General features: G+C 33.1%; 1 protein-coding gene across 1 annotated transcript; it reads left to right on the plus strand.

Annotated features, from left to right (window-relative positions):
* Nucleotides 1-19,789: 19,789 nt before the first annotated feature.
* LOC123300091 lies at nucleotides 19,790-20,994 on the plus strand. Its single transcript, XM_044882566.1, has one exon. The coding sequence runs from the start codon at nucleotides 20,080-20,082 to the stop codon at nucleotides 20,575-20,577; it is 498 nt and encodes a 165-aa protein (XP_044738501.1). The 5' UTR covers nucleotides 19,790-20,079; the 3' UTR covers nucleotides 20,578-20,994.
* Nucleotides 20,995-21,499: the final 505 nt, after the last annotated feature.

The following is a 21,499-nucleotide window of genomic DNA, read 5'->3' on the forward strand; positions in this document are numbered from 1 at the left end:
ACAATTGACTGTTTAACCATTTTAGATACCAACATCAAAAATGCATTAGCAGTACGCCAAAATTTGGATGCAGTTTTCCTCGACATTGACAAGGCATACGACACTGTATGGCGACACAAAATCCTTGCCACATTGCACAAATGGGGTCTTAAAGGTAAACTACCATCCTATATACAAAATTACCTCTCAAACCGAACATTCCAAATTAAATTACAGAACACAGTATCCAACACATACTATCAAACTAATGGAATTCCACAAGGGTCAATACTATCGGCTTTATTATTCAACATTGCAGCAAATGACATCGTAGAAATCTTTCAGTACCCCATCCAAACTATTCAATATGCCGATAATCTAGTGATATTTTTGGCCACTTCAAATAAATCCTATGCCCAAAAATCAATACAAACAGCGATTGATAGCCTGGTTGAATGGAGCGACAAAAATGGGCTAAATATATCTGAAAACAAAACAAAATATTTATCTTTCAGCAGAAAACGAAAACACAAACTAAACATATTCATCAAACAAACTAAAATAAAAAATTCAACAACACACAAATTCCTAGGATTATATCTTGACGATCAACTAAAATGGCAAAATCACATACTATGGTTGAAAAATGAAGTACAAAAAAACTAAATATTCTTAAAATCATCGCAAACAAAAACACAGGAGCCGACAGAAAATCCTTAAAAAAAGTATACCATGCGTTAATTACTTCAAAGTTAGATTACGGTTGCCAAATCTACATGACAGCTAAAAACACTATCTTAAAATTATTAGACCCAATCAACAACTCTGCAATTAGACTGATTACAGGAGCATACAGAACTTCACCAATAAATAGTCTTCTCTGTGAATCAGGCGAATACAACCTATACGAAAGAAGACAACTGATTATGCTTAAATACTGTATTAAAGCAAATGAGAAACCAAATACCGAATTAAAAAAGACCATCAATAATACCACATACAAAACCATTTTTGAAAAACATGATAAATACCCTAAACCGATATCCCTCAACCTACAATCCATTTTACATAATCTTCAGATCAGCCCACATGAAGTTTCTAACATTCACCAGATCCAAAAACCTTGGATTAAATTTAATATAAAAATAGACTACTCACTAAATGACAACAATAAAAAAAATTACACCACATCCACGGAATTTAAAAAATGTTTCAGTGAATTAACTAACACAAATTATAATGACTATGAAATAATATATACAGACGGCTCAAGAACCGACACTTCCACGGCATATGCAATAATAAAAAACAATAATAAACACCTATTTAAATTAAATCCAATTTGTACAAACTTTAGTGCCGAAGCTGAAGCAATACTAAGTGCACTAAGAATAATAAAAAACTCAAACAACACACAATCACACAAATCATTAATAGCTAGTGACTCCCTTAGTGCCTTAAAAGCAATTGAAAACAGAATCACAAAAAACTCAATTATCCAAAAAATTCAAAAAGCATATCATGAACTATGTGAGGAAAATCATAAAATCATTTTCGTGTGGGTACCAGGACACGCAGGTATAACAGATAACGAAATGGCAGACACAGCCGCTAAAGAAGCCCTAACAAATGGAACATATAATCCCAATATATGTAAAGAAGATATAATTAAATTATGCCAACAAAAAATCGATCAAAAAAAAACCCAATCTTGGCTGGAAGTGCCGATGACAAACAAGCTCAGACAAATTAAAACTGAAACCAGTACATGGACTTCTTCATACCAAACTAACCGTCGGGACGAAGTTGCTCTCACCCGTCTAAGAATTGGCCACAGCAAACTGACACACGAGCATGTACTAAAAAAAACAGCCCCAACACTATGCAATTCTTGCCAAGTACCAATAACCACACAACATATACTCATTACATGCGCTAAATATGACAACCACAGAGTAAACGCAGACCTATCACCAGACATCAAAGAAATACTAGGAAATGACGAACAAAACCTACGAAAATTATTTAAATTCCTTAAATCTACAAAATTACAAAACAAACTCTAAATTAACCTATATAATGTAATTAATATATATATTTATATATACATACATCTAAACTGTGTAAATGACCATAGTTGTTAAACACACAGTATAAAAATATATTAAAAAAAAAAAAAAAAAAATATTTTTTTGAACTTAACCTTCACTTTGTTTTAGAAGTTGTCTTGTTATATGTGGTCCGTAATAAAAAAATAAGTGTAGTTAAAAATCAATTTACACAGATTTCATTTAGTTTTAAAATGTCCGTGAGCTAAAGTATGATGATTTTCAATTAAAACCCGTTTGTCATCACTAGCACTTAATGCAACTTTAGTTTGTTTTATTGAATACATAACATGTTTCTTTGATCTTAATGTATTGTGAGGACGGTAAATTGTTTGATTGGAATTTAAACAATTTAAGAAATCGTTAAAAGTGATAGTTGTTTTGACAATGTTGCTTTTAATACCTTTATTTTTTTTAATTTTATCTTCATCGTTTACACGTACAGCATACATCTTTGATCTTAATCCAACAAACTCTGTAATGATTTGTCCACCAAGTTCATCTTTCATTAATCCGAGTTGTCTTTTATTAACCAATGGCAGATTGTATGCATTATTTTCTACGTAATTACTAGTATCAAATTTATCAATATTATCAGCCATTAGTTTGTATATATCAAGATCACCTTTAGTTACATAGACTAAAGAATCAGTATCCATATAAAGAATATAGCAGCGATTTCCTCACACTTTCAACATAAAACCGTAATGAAACCAGTATAAAAGTATCTTTGAAATTTCTAATATGCACATACCTAAATAAATTGGTTTGTTCATTTTAATTTCAGTTTTAGTCAATTCAATGGCAACTAGATTTTCTGTAAATATTTTACATTTATGAAAATTTGGCTTAGAAATCGAAACTTTAGCTCCCCATTGACTATCCCATTTTGATACCAGTTACACCTGTAATTTTTAACATCACTTTCCAAGCATAACCAGGTAAAGTGTAAGAGTGACAGAGGTCCAATTTGTAATGCTTCATACAGTTTTTGCGAAATGCTTCAAAGACATCTGCTAAAAGTAATATATCTGTACGCATATACAACATATTATACTCTTTTAATGATTTAATGTTAAAACTTTGCCATATTTTTTCCGCATGTTGATAATCTGCCTCGGAAATATGAGTATCATTTAATTTATTATAAAATGCTTCTATTGGAGGTAAAGATGTTGCGTTTAATTTCTCTATACAATTAATATAATCATACGGTGAAACACCTTTACGTGTTAACAATTTAAATTTTTCTCTATCACCATCAAAACAGCTTTTATATAAAATTTTATACTCCGATAAGTTTGATACAATCTTATTCTAAATCTTCATCTAAAGATGCATTCATAAATCTATATGAATCGATGAATTTAAATTTAATATTATTACGTCCTACACTTTTAGTGAAAGATATATATTTTTCATCATTAATTGCTAATAAATTTAACTCTCCTTTAACAGCTGTTGCTATTTTCAATATAATAAAATGTGCATCATAACCGCTTAAATTATGGAAAATTACCGGTATCACTAATGAAGTTTTATAGTTTAGATTACAAGTTTGATGGCAATAGCCGCGGGGCTCAGAAGTAAAATGGTCATGGTCCAGTACTATTGGTTGATCGTTTCCTAAATTTTTTTCACATATATGACATATAGTTGTTTGTGTTAATTTAATAACTTTCTGATCAGTTAATTTTCTCATTGGCTTAGGATTTGAAAGAATTTGAAATATTTTTGTTGCTAGTACAACTGTTAGTTCTTTAACAAACCAATCTATACAGTCTTCACCAAAATAGTCTCTATAATAATTTAAATCTTGATCATTTTCATCATAACTACAGTGTAAATAGTATCCAATACTAAAGGGAATATGTTTTTGATAAGTAATTGTATTTGCAGTAACTGCTTTTTCTACATCAGGCATATCTTGTAGCATACATTCTATGTCAGCAAAAATTTCAAATACAGATTCCAGTTTTTCTTTATAGTTAGTAAAACTTAATAAATGATTATTTTCGTCAGGATTTGGTAAAACTATTTTACAATTATTATACCTTTTACAGTCTTCTTCATGTGCAAATAATTTTTCCTTTTTATGGAAATGAAGTAAACATCGATCGCATATATATTTCTTATTTTTACAATGATTCAATTGGTTAGAAACCAGTCTTGATAAATTTTTAATATAACAAAAATGATAATTTTCAGTTATATTATTAATATTTCGCTCGTTAAAGATTTGATCACTATCATCACTATCAGAGTCACAGTTATCATTTAAATTTTCATTGAAATATCGACCTTGAATCATTAATAAATTAATATGCTTTTCTTTTTTATTCTTTGTGTGTAAAACTGATACTACTTTTTTTTTTTTTTTTTTTTTACAAATATATTATATTGCCTTTTCAACTACATGGGTTATCTAAGTAGTAGTTAAGCTATGACAGTTCTACGATCAAAGCCCATGTTAAATCCCATAAGAGAAATCGGAGTTGATTTAAAAAAGTGGTATAGGAAAAATACATGTAAAATATGAGTGAGACAAGTGTGTGGAGTGTAGATTACCTTGTGGTTCAGTTGTGAGGTAGACTAGAGCCCTTTCAAATTATGACTTTTGGTATGGTTAACAGGAAATAAATTTTTGTAAGATAAGAAATAATTAGTGCTTAAGGGAAGTTGAATGTAATAAAAAGTTAGTTTTAAAAACATTTACATTTAAAAAATTACTATGGGAAGCATATTAAGAGGAAATAGCTGTGGTTATTAATTTTTTAAGTAATACAAAATTTGTGGTTAATTAGTCGCCTGCGGTTTTAATGAAATACTTTGTGGTTTGTGGTTAACGGAAGCTGATTATAATTCTTCAAAAATATAAATTATAAGAAAATGATGGTTTTTTCTTAAGGGAAGTTGATTTTTAAAAAAATAAAAAGTGGATCATCAGGTTGGATTTGAACCAACATCTTTCAGACTTTGTTTGAAACAAATCATTAGAGACAGAGAGAAGATATTTATACTTACCGTAACTATAATGATAACTAGAATGGGATTCGAACACAAAGTAACTAGATATTTGTAAGCAAACAAAGTAAAGGTGAACGCTTTAACCAATTAAGCTACCGACGATCCATTTATTTGGTTGAAGATTACCATATAAAAACAATCCTTTTTTTCTTTAAATTTTTTTTGTTATGACATTATTAATATTGTCGTTGGTTTATATTTGATAATTATTTTAAATGTAATATTAATTTTTTAATTAAAAGTACTAAATATAAAATTTATCTAAAAAAAAACCGTAAGATGATAGAGTGTAGAAAAAATTAATTATTTTTAATTAGTTCAAAATTAACAAGAAAAAACAGAATTTCTTATCAATTTTTGATAGAGAAATATTTTTAAAATAAATAAAATAAGTATGAATCAATTATTACAAAAAAATCATATAAAAAGCATGATGATAATCATATTAAAATACATATTAAAACAAAACGTTAGTACGAAATCATAATATTTTTTTGATAAAAAATGGGTTTAGACGGAACATGCTCTAAGTATAAATACAATGTATGTATTTGTAAGCTGGTTTATACCAACATGTTTGCAAGTGTTGTTTGATACACCAAATCATTTCAAAAAATTGGTAACATCAAAAGAAGCGTAGGAAGTATTTGAGGAATTGAATACAGTGAGGAAGGTTGAAATTCAAAAGATGGTGATGGAACTTATGGGACTGATGTATGAGTTTGAAGATAGATTGGGAGAAGAATTTTATCACCCTGAAGGATGGTAGTATTTTGAACTACAATGTTTGAGACGTATAAGCTCATTTCAAAATTATTATGATGGTTGTATAGATGTCGATAACAAAGTGCAGCCAACCAAAGTGAAACGCAAGATACAATGGTACATGCGCGGTCGACGGCAGCACCGTCAGCTGACCTTGACTGAGTACACGGACGACGGACATATTCAATTCGACTAGTGAGTTAAAACTACGAACATCAACACTTTTAATACAACAATAAATATATTGTAAATAATTGTAAATATTATCGGACTAATTAATAAGTTAGTAATCAACGTGTTGTATAATTGTATTTACCCATATAATATAATTGAAGATATTACATTGGCGACGAGGATAAAAACAAGAACCATTTTGCCGCGTAAAAAGTTAAGTGTTAATAATATTTGTTCATTTTGGGAAATTGATATCGTTAAATTAAACAAAAATGTCTACGGCATCGGGAATTTGGGGGCAAATGCCACAGTTTAATCATTTAACGGATGACTGGACCATTTTTGACAAACAAATGACGCAATTTTTTATAATGAACGATTTGGACGCGGTAAAAAAGCGCGCTATTTTAATAAATTCATTAAGCCAAGAATCTTTTAAACTATTAATGAATTTATGTCATCCAAAGGAGCCTGAAACCGTGGAATTCGACGATTTAGTAATTGTGTTAAAAAAACATTTGTTGCCGGCACATTCGGGTTTCGCGGAAAGAAAAAAATTTTATGAAGCGGTGAAGGACAAGACAGAATCTAGTAATGAATGGGCAGCCCGTGTGAGAGCATTGGCTACCAAGTGTGAATTTGGACAACATTTGGAAGAAATGTCCTTTACTGGACAAAGGTCCAGTAAAGGACAAATTGTTTCTCGAAGACGTGACTCAATTAACGATGGCCAATACATATTGCAAACAACGTCGAATGTATTCAGCGACAATATGAAGGCAGTGTTATGGAACATCAAGTGAAACTAGAAGCAGTCAACAGGATCCACAGCCGAAAAAAGAAAAACTTCAAGAAAAATGAAGAGGAAGCATCAAAAAAACAGCCTACATCAGGGAACAAATGTCAAATTTGTGGTTATAAAAATCACACGGAAAGCAGCTGCCGGTTCAAAAATTATAGATGCCAAGCCTGCCATAAACGTGGACATTTGAAGAAGATGTGTTAAAAAAACAGGGTATCATATATTGATAACGATGAACTTTCTCTTTTTTGTTTTAGGGCAGATGACGATTTTAAACCTATTGGGGCCAAGGTTAGTATTGATGGTGTTGAATTGGAGTTCGAAGTGGATAGTGGGGCACCAATTTCAGCTATTTCAGTGAGCATGTACAATCGATTTTTCAAAAAATTTAAATTACGTTCTACTACCAAACGGTTTATTAGCTACAATGGAAGCGCCATGAAGCCAACAGGGGTATGTAGATTACCGGTAAATTTTAGAAGCGATTGTAAATTTTTAGATGTTTACGTCATTGAAAATGGTGGATCACCCATATTAGGGAGAAATTGGATGCACACTTTTAATATCGAGTTGAGACAGTTCAATTTTATGGAAAATTCAAAATTAGAAATCCTGTTAAACAAATACAGTGAGGTTTTTGATGGAAAATTGGGAACTTGTTCCGCTAACGTTTCTAACCTTATGGAACACAACAATATTACAAAGACAAAATTGAATTATATTTTATGTACACATATGTAATAAATTATATACTTATATTTTTTTTGTAAATAATTTATAGATTTAATAAATGTTTTTGAAAAATTTTTTTTTCTTTTTCTATGTGGTTTAGATTAAAAGTATAAAGATCAACTACTTTTAAGAATATAAGTTATTTTCTCTTGAAACACAGTATATGGTGTATAGATAAAAAAGAATAATAATGGATTGCGGTATTCAGCTAAGTGGACGGATAGTGAAAAAAATGGGGGAAGTTGTGACTATTTTAAAAAGGACAAATAATTTAAAAAATTTAGAAAAATGGCTCAAATACTGTTGTCTAAATATTCGACATTTCAAAAAATTGCTAAAGAAATGTACTTGTGTTGGAACAAAAAGTCATTTGGAAGCCAATATTTTTGCAATGATAAGCTTTCGCGAACAAATTAAAATCATTTTTACATAAAGGTGGTAGTTATGGTAATGGAAAAAAAGTTCGCGGAATGAAGTGGGAAGACATCGAGTCAGCATTCAAAAGTCGTTTAAAGACAAGTGTAATAGTAAATTTAATTTACAGAGATCCCAAATATTTTTTGAAGGATGCTGTAATGTTGTTTAGTGCACGAATCAAAAACATTTTAAACAATTTTGAAATGATAAAGGTGAATACATCATTATGTTGTGAGTTTGTTAAGAGTATTGATAATGAAAATGTATCTGCACTGAAATGTTTTAATACTAAGAATGTAATTATTGATCGTCAAACAGATATAAAAAAATGGTTTTTGACGAATGTTGAAGGACCACTTTTAGCAGAATTGGAGGAATTTCAAGAACGTGATAGTGGATGGGCATTAAGGGAGGTAGTTCATTTAAGAATACATATAAACAAATGTCAATTATTAAGAGGCTCATCATATATAGAATTACCAAAATGTATTAAAGCGAAACATGCCTGTGTGAATGTTAAAAATAATGATGAAGCTTGCTTTGCATGGGCAGTAACTTCAGCTCTACGTCCAGTAAGTATGAATTTAAACAGAATGAGTTCATATCCACACTATTCGACCGTTTTGAAATTAAAAGGTATTAGATTTCCAATGACAAACAAATCCCCAAATTTGAAAAATTAACTGGGTTAAGTATTAATGTATATATTTTGTTGAGCCAGCGTTTCTTACATCAAAAAAACAAGCAATTCATGTTAATTTGTTAATGATACAAAATATTTATTTAGAAGATCATGATGACCATTTTGATTATGATAGTATCAAACATGATAATGATGATATAACAATTAAATGTCATTTTTGCTGGATAAAAAATTTATCAAGGCTTATATCAAGACAAATGAGTAAACACGATGGGGCAATATACATATGCGATCGATGTCAACAATATTTTGTGTCTCAAATAAAATTAATAAAACATAGTGAAGAATGTGAACAGTATAATAAATGTAAAGTTGTTTTACCAAATCCAGATAAAAAAATAATGAAATTTAAAAACTTTGCAAATAAAGAGCGTACAGTGATTTCTGTTTATGTTGACTTTGAGTGTATGTTAGCACCCATAGATAAATGTGTTGGTAAAAAAGCAAAATGTTATCAAAAACATATTGCTTACAGTGTTGGATACTATGTGTGTTGTACATATAAAAATGAACTAAATTATTATAAATCATACAGAGGTGAAAATTGTGAAAGATGGCTTGCAATGGAACTGAAAACTTTAGCGGACAAAGTTAATGAAACAATTGAAAATCCTGTACCAATGATCAAATTAAATGCTAGTGAAAAAGAAATGTAATAAATAGGGGTTGCGCAGAGACAAATAAAACACGACGAAATAACGTTCAAGAGAATTTGGAAATTTAATTAAAATTAATATACATAAAAAAAAATGTTCGTTTATATTCTCAAATAAATCACATCAATGTTCATATTAAAGTTCGTCAATATTCTTGCACAAATTAAATTAATGTATGTAATACAGTTCAGATACGCAATAAACTCAATAGATTACTATACGCAACAAAATCAAAATACACTCATCACTTTCTGTACATATAGCTTAACACGGTGTTTTTTTAACGGCCACTTAAGTCCGCCTTTTCAGTTCTATCTTTCACCTGCTATGCAACAACCACAGTAACACTTGCTTGCTATCAGGCTCCAATGACCACACCCAAACGAACCAAGCAATCGTACACAACACCACACCAGGCAACACACTGACTCACAACTCACCGCAGCCTGCTTGTTCAAAACCTTCAACAATAGTACTTGCACTCACTAAATAGGTACCTTAACGCTTGTAACCAAACTCAGACTGCCTGACTCTCTTGTCACACACGCTTATATGTAAGTATCTTTTAAAGCACACTCGCGACCCCTTTTGTACGCAACTAGTTCACATCTTAGTCCAAAACACCATATCTTGGATACTTCCTCCGCTCCTTGCCGCCATTCTTTTAACTGTTCGATGGTTCCGCTCGACAATCCCATTGCCACTCGCCCGATTGACACATCGAAAAATTACGCTTACATTCCACTTCGCAAAAAATTGCGCGAGGTCCTCAGACCGAAAAGTTCTGCTGTTATCTGTTAGAAGTTCTGCCGGCGGGCCTCTTTCAGCGAATACCTTGGACAGGACGCGTATTACCTGATCTCGCTCTTCATCATTTATTGGCCGCCACACAGCAAACCTACTTGGCCCACAGTCAATTAATTTAGAAATTTTCTTTGCCCATAATGCGTCCATGGCACTCTGTATCACACCTGATCACATTCCAAATGTCCAGTCTCCCACCGTATCGGCCCCGGGTCTATCGACAAACAGCTCCTACACTCTCGTATCACCTGTTCCACCTCCTCCCGAGTTATCTTTAATTCAGGGTGGCGCTGCCTTACGATGAACAAACTGCGATCGACACCTAGGTGGTTGTCATTATGAGATTCTACAATAACCGCTCTTCTATCTATTGCCACAGCACATACCGGCTCCTTCATTTTTTGAAGCCACTGCCTTGGCACCCGCGTCAACGGATCCGCTTTGTTGTCCTCAGATCTAACCTGGTTTACAATCAGTTGTAGCTCATATTCTCGTATAACATCATCTAACATAGACAGTCGTCTTCTAACCAGCGCTTCCCCCAATCCGTGGGTTTTTATTCTTTTATCTTTTGAAACCAAGGACGACACCCATCCATGTACTGTAGCCGAATCCGTATTTACTTGCAATCGTTTCAAATTCCATCTCAACGCCAGATTTACCCCTTTAAGAACCGCCTCCAACTCGGCCAAATTGATGTGGGCCGAGTCATTCGGTTTCCTCAACCACGACGAATCTTCTATTATTCTACCTCCCTTTTCTATACTCACGCCTATTGCCAGGCTGCTCGCATCGCACCAAATTACCCCATTATCTCCCGGAGGAACGTCCCACTGTCCCCCGACCGGATCTTTGCTTTGCACTCGCGACAATATCTCTTCCATCATTGATGTTGATCTGGCGTCCACCCTCTCTTCCCAATCCAATTCAGAAAGGCCTCGTTTCACGAAACTACAAGCCGGGCGAAGCCAGCCCACTACTGGAAAGCACAGTGAGAAAACTTGTCTTTTTGTAATATTTGGCGTCACCGTGCCCAAATGGTTATCTCTCACCCACACAAGGTTCCCGTTCTTCTCCAGCACGCGCAGACCCAGCACCCTTCCTCCAATTAGCGGCTCCGCTGACTTCGACCTCAACCCAAACTTCATTAAGTGCGCAATCACCTCATCACTCGTCACAACGCTTTCATCAACGTATATGTCGTCGATGTACGAGTCAGTTCCCAGCTTGACCCTAGGGTCCTGCGATAATACAAATTTTACTATCCCCGTCATAATTTTTGGAGCAACATTGAGACCGAAACCAAGCCGAGTCAAACAATACGTCTCAGATTTGTAGCGCACCACTTGATACTTCCATAAATGCGGAGCCACATGAACCTGTAGATAAGCCTTCCGCAAATCGACTATCTTCACTTCCTTTCCTTTTTGCCTCCACAATCTTAGCTTTTCAGCGCAAACATCGCTGGCCCCAGTGTGACTCGAAACATAATCATTCAGCTCACGAAAATCTAGAACAGGTCTCACTTTATTCTTGTTCAACTGTACAACCGCCATTAAGGGAATCACACCATCGTATTCGCCGTCGTAGCGCTGAAGCCACCCATTTTTTATCCATTCCTCAACCTCCTCATGAAATGTTGTCTCAGCCTCCTTAGCTATGCTATACTGACTGACAATATTTTTTAACTCTGGCCCTTCTCGCCCGCTCCACTTCCACTCGACCAGCCACTTGCCCCCTTCAAACACCGCGCAGAAATCCTCATCAACAATTTCCTTGCGGTCTATCCCAACACAAGCCACCGCCTGTTCGGCCGCTCCTTTACACATCCCAAACTGGACGGCTCCATCCCTACCCACGGACACACCGTGCATTTGCTTCACCACATCCATCCCCAACAGAATGTCATATGGTGGCAGTACCTCTCCCACTATACAATTCACCTTCATCGGTACCCCTTCCACTTCCAACAGCAGCGTACAAGCCGCAGAACACACCTTCTCTTGGCCATTCATCATCTTCACTCTACTGTGATACGCCCGCACCTCCCTTTGAGCGACACAACCTGCACTAACGATTGACTTTGAACACCCCGTGTCCAACAACGCTACCAAATCCACTCCGCATTTCCGCACCCTTACCCGTGGCAGTTGTGTCAACGACAATGACGAGAGGCTGCCCGCACAACTCAAGGCAGTCTCCTTATCTAGTTTTTTGCCTTATCCGGGCACGCTGACGCGATGTGCCCCTGCTTCCTACAGGCATAACACGTCACCTTTTCTGGACATGATCGCGCTAAGTGGTCATCTTTCCCACATACAAAACACTTCCTTGTATTGCCCTTATTAGGCGACCCACGTCGCCGCCGAGTCGACATCGCCGCCGCTCCAGCATCCACATCCGTACTAATTAATACTCTAGCCCTCTCAATCAATTTTGAAAGGATTAGTCGCTCCATACTGCACGATGTCTTTAGCTGCTGCCTTACCGCTTCAGGCAACCCGATCACCATCGCACACTTGATCCAAGCATCTGACACTAATGGGTCAACCAATGTACCCAAACGTCGCAGATCTGCCACGAACACGTCAACCGACTCTCCCGGAAGTAACCTTCGCGAAACGAATTTCTCATACGCTAATAACGGATGCGCAGAAAACGCTTCTCTTAACGCGGCCGTTAACTTTCCATAATCCGCCCGAGTATCATTGTCCAAACTATCGTATACAGCGAACGCACCCGCGGATAAAAACAATGGCAAAAACGACACTAAGCCCTTCACCTTTTGCAACTGCGCAACCAATTCCAACTTTTTCAACCACTCCGAAAAATCACCCTCGCCATCAAACTGTTTAATATTGTCAGAATATTTAATCGAAACAGTCGACATGGCCGAAACAGTTTGTAACAAATAGGGGTTGCGCAGAGCCAAATAAAACACGACGAAATAACGTTCAAGAGAATTTGGAAATTTAATTAAAATTAATATACAAAAAAAAAAATGTTCGTTTATATTCTCAAATAAATCACATCAATGTTCATATAAAAGTTCGTCAATATTCTTGCACAAATTAAATTAATGTATGTAATACAGTTCAGATACGCAATAAACTCAATAGATTACTATACGCAACAAAATCAAAATACACTCATCACTTTCTGTACATATAGCTTAACACGGTGTTTTTTTAACGGCCACTTAAGTCCGCCTTTTCAGTTCTATCTTTCACCTGCTATGCAACAACCACAGTAACACTTGCTTGCTATCAGGCTCCAATGACCACACCCAAACGAACCAAGCAATCGTACACAACACTACACCAGGCAACACACTGACTCACAACTCACCGCAGCCTACTTGTTCAAAACCTTCAACAATAGTACTTGCACTCACTAAATAGGTACCTTAACGCTTGTAACCAAACTCAGACTGCCTGACTCTCTTGTCACACACGCTTATATGTAAGTATCTTTTAAAGCACACTCGCGACCCCTTTTGTACGCAACTAGTTCACATCTTAGTTAAACCACAAGAAAAAATTAAGATGGTAACTAATTGTCATATTTGTGGGGAGCCTCTTTCTGCTACGGATCGAATTTTAGATCATAATCATTTCACAGGCGCGTTTAGGGGAGTAGCCCATTCGGATTGTAATTTAAATTATCATGAATCCCATACTATACCAATTGTATTCCATAATCTTAGTGGATATGATGCGCATTTAATTATAGAAGAGATACCTACAGCCTTTAAAGGTAGTATTAGTTTAATACCTCTGACAAAAGAAAACTATATTTTTTTTATAAAACAGGTGACAGGTACAAAAATCAAATTAAAATTTATAGATTCATTTCGATTTTTAAGCGCATCGTTAGAAAATTTAGCAGCACTTCTTAGCGAGTATAAAATATTGTATAAAAATTGGTTTGATGGTGATAATGATAAATTTAAATTACTAACGCGAAAGGGTGTATTCCCATATGATTATATAAGTGATTTAACTAAATTAGATGAACAATAATCTCTACCATCAATTGATATGTTTTTTAGTACTTTAACTGATTCAAAAATTTCAATTGATGAATACAGACATGCTCAAAATGTGTGGAAAGCCTTTAATATACAAACCTTGGGTGAATATAGTGATTTATATTTAAAAACAGATGTTTTATTACTTGCTGATATTTTTGAAAATTTTCGCGATATGTGCTTGGAAAAATACCTCTTAGACCCCTGCCATTATTATACTTTACCTGGGTTAACCTGGCAGGCAATGTTAAAATATACGAAAGTCGAATTAGAATTACTAACTGATATTGATATGATAATGTTTGTGGAGCAAGGTACTCGGGGTGGATTAAGCCAATGCAGTAATCGATGTGCTAAAGCAAATAATAAATATATGTCAAATTATGATTGTAATAAAAAGAGTGAATATTTAGTGTATTGGGATGTGAATGGTATGTATGCTTGGGCAATGCAACAGTGTCTTCCGTTAAAGAATTTTCAATGGTGTACCGATACTGACATTGATGTAAAGTCTATACCAGATGATAATCCTGAAGGATACATTTTTGAAGTTGATTTAAAATATCCAGATGATATACATGACAGCCATAATGATCTTCCCCTGTGTCCCACTCACGAAAAGCCTCCAAGGGGGAAAAGTAAAAAGCTTATTGCAACATTGTACGATAAGAAAAAATATATTTTGCATTATAGAAATTTAAAACAGTGTTTACAATATGGGATGATTTTAGAAAAAGTACATCGTATATTAAAATTTGAACAGTCAGCATGGCTCAAACCATACATCGATTTGAATATAAAAATGAGAGCTGAAGCAAAGAGCAATTTTGAAAAAAAATTTGTACAAGTTAATAAACAATGCTGTGTTCGGGAAAACTATGGAAAATATTCGAAAAAGAAGGGTAGTAAAATTACGTACACGATGGTTTGGTCGATATGGTGTAAAAGTATTGATTGCTAAGCCGAATTTTTATAATCGTACAATATTTAGTGAAAATTTAGTAGCAATTGAATTGAAAAATCTAACTTTATATTACGATAGACCGATGATTGTGGGAATGGTTACTTTAGATATTGCAAGAACTAAAATAAATGATTTTCATCATGGTTATGTCAAACCCAAATTTGGTAATAAGGCTAAAGGATTGTATACCGATACGGATTCAATAATCTATATCGTTGAGACCGATGACATATATGAGATTATTAAAGCAGACATACATAAATTTGATGCAAGCGATTATGAACCGAATAATATTTATACTGTATATATGATACTGTATTATCGCTAACTTATTTCACAGTCCCCTCTATGTAGAGGAAACTTTCCATACCATTAGTTAATAAAAAAAAGTGTCTGGATTAATGAAGGATGAATTAAATGGAAAGATTATGACTCAGTTTATTGGATTAAGATCAAAAATGTATACCTATAAGATTGATAATGATAATGAAAATATTGTGAAAAAGATAAAAGGTATTAAGAGGGATGTTGTTAAAAATCAAATAACTTTTGATGATTATTATGAGTGTTTAAAAAATTTAAAAATTAAAACCACAACACAAAAATGTATACGTTCATTTAAACATAAACTGTATAGTATAGAAGAGAGTAAAGTAGCATTAAGTGGAAATGATGATAAGAGATGCATTATTGATAATAGTTTTGATACATATGCATGGGGTCATTATAAATTAGGAAACTAATAATATTATTGATTATTAATTAATTATTTATGTATATATTGATAATAAATTTTGTGATTAATTTAAAATGTAATTTTATTAAATTGTAAGTATAATCATTTATCTACAAAAAAAAATGATTGTGGTTTTTAAAAAAAATAACTTTTTAAAAAAATAAGACGCATGTCGGATGTAAAAACAAAAAATAAAAAAAAATATAATAAAATAAAATACTATTTTTGTAGATATTAATTTTTTTATGTTTCTAATAATAATTTGTTTTTTTATGTAACAATATCATTTTTTTATTTTACCCATGAATGAAAAAATCCTTACCATCCAATCGAACAAACATCTCTTTTTTATGATTTGCAGAATGAACATTATAAAATGAAAAAAAAAATTATAATTTATTTATTTATTTGAAAAAAAAATATATACATTTTTTTTATTTAACAATATCGATTTTATTTATCCATGAATCAAAATCCTTAGAGTATCCTAGCCATCGAACGAACACCTTATTCTTTTGACGTTTTAAAATTTTCTCCACCAAGAAGATGTTGGGATATTTTACTTTTTGTAGTTCGAATTCATAAAATCCTCCAAGAATTTCAGCTCCATTGGCATCGTTAAGAAGATAAGTTACTGGATTAGTGTTTCGAATTTTTCTAATTTGAAATATTTCAGCAGTCCATGATAGTAGGTAGCCTTTGTCAAACAACGATTTATATTTAGAAATTCTAACATGATCATTGATTTTAAACTTTGGTCGGCGGTCGGTGATTTTAATATTATTGTAGATGGTGGAGAGTAACATATTTTCATTAGAAGCATTAACATCACATGGTTTCATTTTTATAGTACGATGGGTTTTTTGATTGTAGTTGGTAATCAATGGTGAGATAAGATTTATCCATTTATATGATCCATTTAAACTGAATTGTTTCCACATTTGTTCCTTTATAGTTCGATTAAACCGCTCAACAATTGATGCTTTTATTGTGCTAAATGTTGAATAATGATTTATTCCATATTCTTCCATTAAACTATGAAATTTTTTATTGAAAAATTCCTTACCATCATCTGTTTAGAGATTTTTTGGTATACGTCCATGTTAAAAATTTTAATCATAGCATTACAAACTGCCTCACTACTTTTATTTTTGATTGGTGTAGCCCAAGCGTATTTAGAAAATGAATCGATAACCGTAAGCAAATATTTGTATTCATTATTTTCTTGAGCATATGAACCCATTTCAACTAAGTCAGCTTGCCATAAATCATCCAGACCTTTTATAATTACTCTTCTCCGTTTAAAATTCTTAAGTGTCGGTTTATGAAGTTCGTTGACAACTTGTTGCTTCTTAGACATCATGAACGATAACTTTTTTCCCATGGATTAACTCTATATTTTTATTGATTTTATTTATATATGTAGACCACTTCTGCTCAATAAGTTTTTAAACATCATCACTTAACTTTTTCAAATTTGCGTCATCTCTTAGCTCAAGCGTTTTTTTCAGAATCTCTAAGCTTTGATCAAATTGATCATATAAACTATGAATACTATTATCGAAATCACTCTTCACGCTGTTTTTATAATCAAGCACTTCTTTTGTCAACTGCTCGAATGCATTTGAGCTCGTATTCACCATAGATGATAATCCATTAAGTTTCGTATACAAATTAACTAGATTTTTAGTCATGGCATCCATATTGTCTGTTAGTGTAGTGATTTTTTCATTGGTTTTATGTAGATATTGTTTGAGAGCTATTATTTTAGAATTAGTTCGAAGTATAGATGATGATGTTGTCGATCTACTAGAACGCCCAAACTTGTCAACACTCATATTGATAATGATTGTGATGAGTGATTTGAACATGATATTTATACGATAATGTTACTTTCGGATAATTCCTCAAGTATACTCAATATTTCGCTTTGAACATTTGAATGTCCCGCGCGTTGGGCCGCAATAAGGACCTTAAGGCGCTGGCAGAGCTCATTTACATCGTTCCAGTAGGTGTAATGAACATTATCAGTGAGTTTCATTAAGCCCAAACCTTCTATTTTGCCATTACTATGATCCCTCTGATCATCATCATCATGATCATCAGTAGTAGTTTTAAATCTTTTGCGACTAATTGATGGTTTGGTAATTGCCATTGCCGATGTACGCTTTTTTTGATGATTGATGTTTGGGAACATTGGCTTAATAATATGATTATATTTGTAACTTTTACTCGATTTCATTTGTAGATTTTCATCATTTTTATGTCTATGTGCATTCGTTGTTCTCAAAATAAAACCATACTTGATTAGATCTTCTTTAGTGTACAAATCTTCATCGGGTTTCTTCATAAATATCAATTCGTATAGGCCGCGTGTACCTTTGTATGATGTCTCACCAATTTCTAAATTATTATTTTGTATATGTAACTCAGAATTACCAATATACCATTTACCACCAATATGATCAATAGCATTATTTGTGGTAAGCGTACGTTTTAGATATTCTTTTGCCACATCACCAAAATGTTCATTGTTTGAAAAAAAATTTTCAAGTTCTACATACCCCTGAGCTTTAGGCTGACTCATCAACCTTCTAGCTGCTAATTGAGCTGATTCACGACGAACGGGAGTTGTTTCAAAAACTTCATCATTTTCTGAATTTAGCATTAAGGGTGTTTTTACCATTCCATATGGAGGTGTTATATTTTCTCTTTTAGGCGGTGTCGTCTCATTTTTAGTTTTTATTTCTGATTTTTTATTTTTTGCTTTAATTTCTGTTACAATCTCTTCCAATGGTATGGTAATTGGTTTCAAATTTGTTTCAACTAAAAGATCAGATTCAATTTTTCCACTCTTAATTTGTTTATACTTTTCTCTAATTGATTTCAATGCTTTAATTATATTTTTTGTAAGCTGTTCATCCATTTTATTTTCTGCACACAAATGGGTGGGTGAGTTACCCGTTTAACGGTTGACGATAAAATGATACATTTTTGAATGTATCATACCTGTTATAAACAGAGCCGTTGACAATGGGGTGTTGTTAACGGGGTGGGTGTTATAAACAGACCCGATAACGGGTAGAGTGGAATCCGTTATAAAAATAGAGCCGATGGTAAGACGTATTTGTATTAAATCTGTATAAAAGTATCAAATCCATTACGATAACGTCCTTTATTCCTTTCACAATCCTTATCTATAACTAAAAATCCATATTTTTGTTTCCAACACTCCGCACACATACTTTTAAATGTGTCAAATGACATGTCAGTGTTGATATGATCATTAAATATATGTCTCAAATTTAAATCATCCTGCTTAAAGAAAATTAAATGATAACAATTGTCTCGGATTAAGTGTTTTTGAATTTTTGTATATGATTGGGATAGATATAAACGAATATACAAAAGTATACACGACCCATACAAAAGTATAAACGAATATTATCTTGTTTATCGCAAGCCACATCATCAAATATAAATATTGAATTCTTACGTGCCTCTTCCGGCGGTAATACATCGCAGTTATTGGAGAATTCATAATAACCTAATCCTTCAGTTTCTAATATCTTCTTTAAATATTGATATTTTGGCTGATGGAGAGACTTTGAATACACATATACATTTTCAAATTTTAAACCATTGGGGTGCTCTAGGAGACTTATAATAACATTCGTTTTTCCTACAACATCATTAACAAAAAAAAATTTTTTTTCTAAAAAATGACAAAAAGGTTATGTTTTTTTGAATTTTATTTTTTTTAATTTTATTTTTTTTTTTACCTGAATTTGAAGGACCACACAAAATTCCTCGTATACTATTTGGTAACAATTCACCATGTTTCTTTTCACAAGTTTTCATATTTCCCAAATCAGCGTTTCGAATTGGTAAAACTATATTTTGTTTTATAAAACGCATTTTTGTTGTTGTTGTAAAGTTTTTATTTTATTTTTTCTATTTTTTAAATTAAGTCCATCAATGTTGTACACGTAATGGATCTGCAGCTAGATGCCGGCAGCCAGCATCTAGATGTCGGCATCTAGATGTCAGCATCTAGATGTCATCTGCCAACATCTAACGCCAGATTGTGACGGTGGTGGGGGGTTGGTAGCTAAACAATTTTTTTTATTAATCTAATATATATAAATCTTTTACGGGGGGGTGAAAAAACCAATAAATAATATGATCTATCGTGGAAGAAACGTTAGTCGATTTTCATCGTCGCCGAGGAGAGTTTATGGTCGAGGACTAGTTAATTCCATTATAAGTTCTTTACCATTTGAGCTACATTTACCCGGTTATCAATTTTGTGGCCCTGGTACTGATTTAAACAAGCGATTGGCGAGAGGTGATCAAGGAATTAATAAGTTAGATAGTGCATGTAAAAGTCATGATATTGCATACAATCAATTTAAGAATTTAAGTGATCGTCATAAAGCCGATTTATTATTAGCAGATAAAGCGTGGATTCGTGTTAAATCAACGGATGCTACATTAGGTGAAAAAGCTTTCGCTTGGGCCGTTACAAACGCAATGAAAGCCAAAGTTAAATTGGGAATGGGTATGAAGATCAAGAAGAAGAAACATGGAAAGAAAAAAAAGACAAAAATATCGTTTCGAGCGGCTGTGAAAAGTGCACGAGATGCTTTAAAAAAAAACAAAAACTACCAACATCAATGATACAATTAAAGTTGCTATTACTGCTGCTAAAAAAGTAATTAAACGAAAAAATGTACGAACACCGCGAATCATTCCAATTCCAAAAGTTGGTGGTGCACTCCCATTTTTACTACCCTTATTTGCTGGTCTATCGGCTATTGGTTCACTAGCCGGTGGTACAGCTGGTGTGGCTAAAGCCATAAGTGATGCTAGTAATGCTAAAAAACAACTTGCTGAAAAACAACGTCATAACAAGACAATGGAGGAGATTGCTTTGAAGAATGGTAATGGATTATTTTTGCGACCCTACAAAACCGGCCTTGGTTTATACATGAATCCCAGTCCAAAAAACTTTCAATGAAGCTACTACCGAAACGCCCTCTAAATGAATTAGATCTATATAAATATTGTAAAAATATTCCATATTTTCGTGGTGTTTTCATGCGTAATAATTTACCGAAGAAGCCGAGGAAAAATGAATGTGCAATTATAAATTTACACGATTCAGGACATGGGGGGGGGGGTACACACTGATGCGCTTACAGGAAGTGTGGTGTAGTAGCTGAATATTTTGATAGTTTTGGAAATTTACAACCACCGTTGGAGCTTGTTAAATATTTGGGTGCTGATACTACAATAAATTATAATTATGTAAGATATCAAGATTTCAACACATACAATTGTGGACACCTATGTATTCAGTTTTTATTAACACCAGAAAAATTTGTATAAATAAAAGAGATTTTTCTAAAAATTTTTCATTTGTTTTTCTTAAACTATGTCATCATCATCATTATCATCATCATATACACTAACTGTTAGTGGAAACAGTAGTATCATCACTGTTGATTATTTTTCACCAATTGATTTAGGCTCAAAAAACTATAAATGTGCATTATATACTTTTATTCGTATAATTCGATAGCTAATGTTGGCAATAATT

The sequence above is a fragment of the Chrysoperla carnea genome, chromosome 5 (assembly GCF_905475395.1).
Source record: "Chrysoperla carnea chromosome 5, inChrCarn1.1, whole genome shotgun sequence".
Taxonomy (NCBI): Eukaryota; Metazoa; Arthropoda; class Insecta; order Neuroptera; family Chrysopidae; genus Chrysoperla; species Chrysoperla carnea.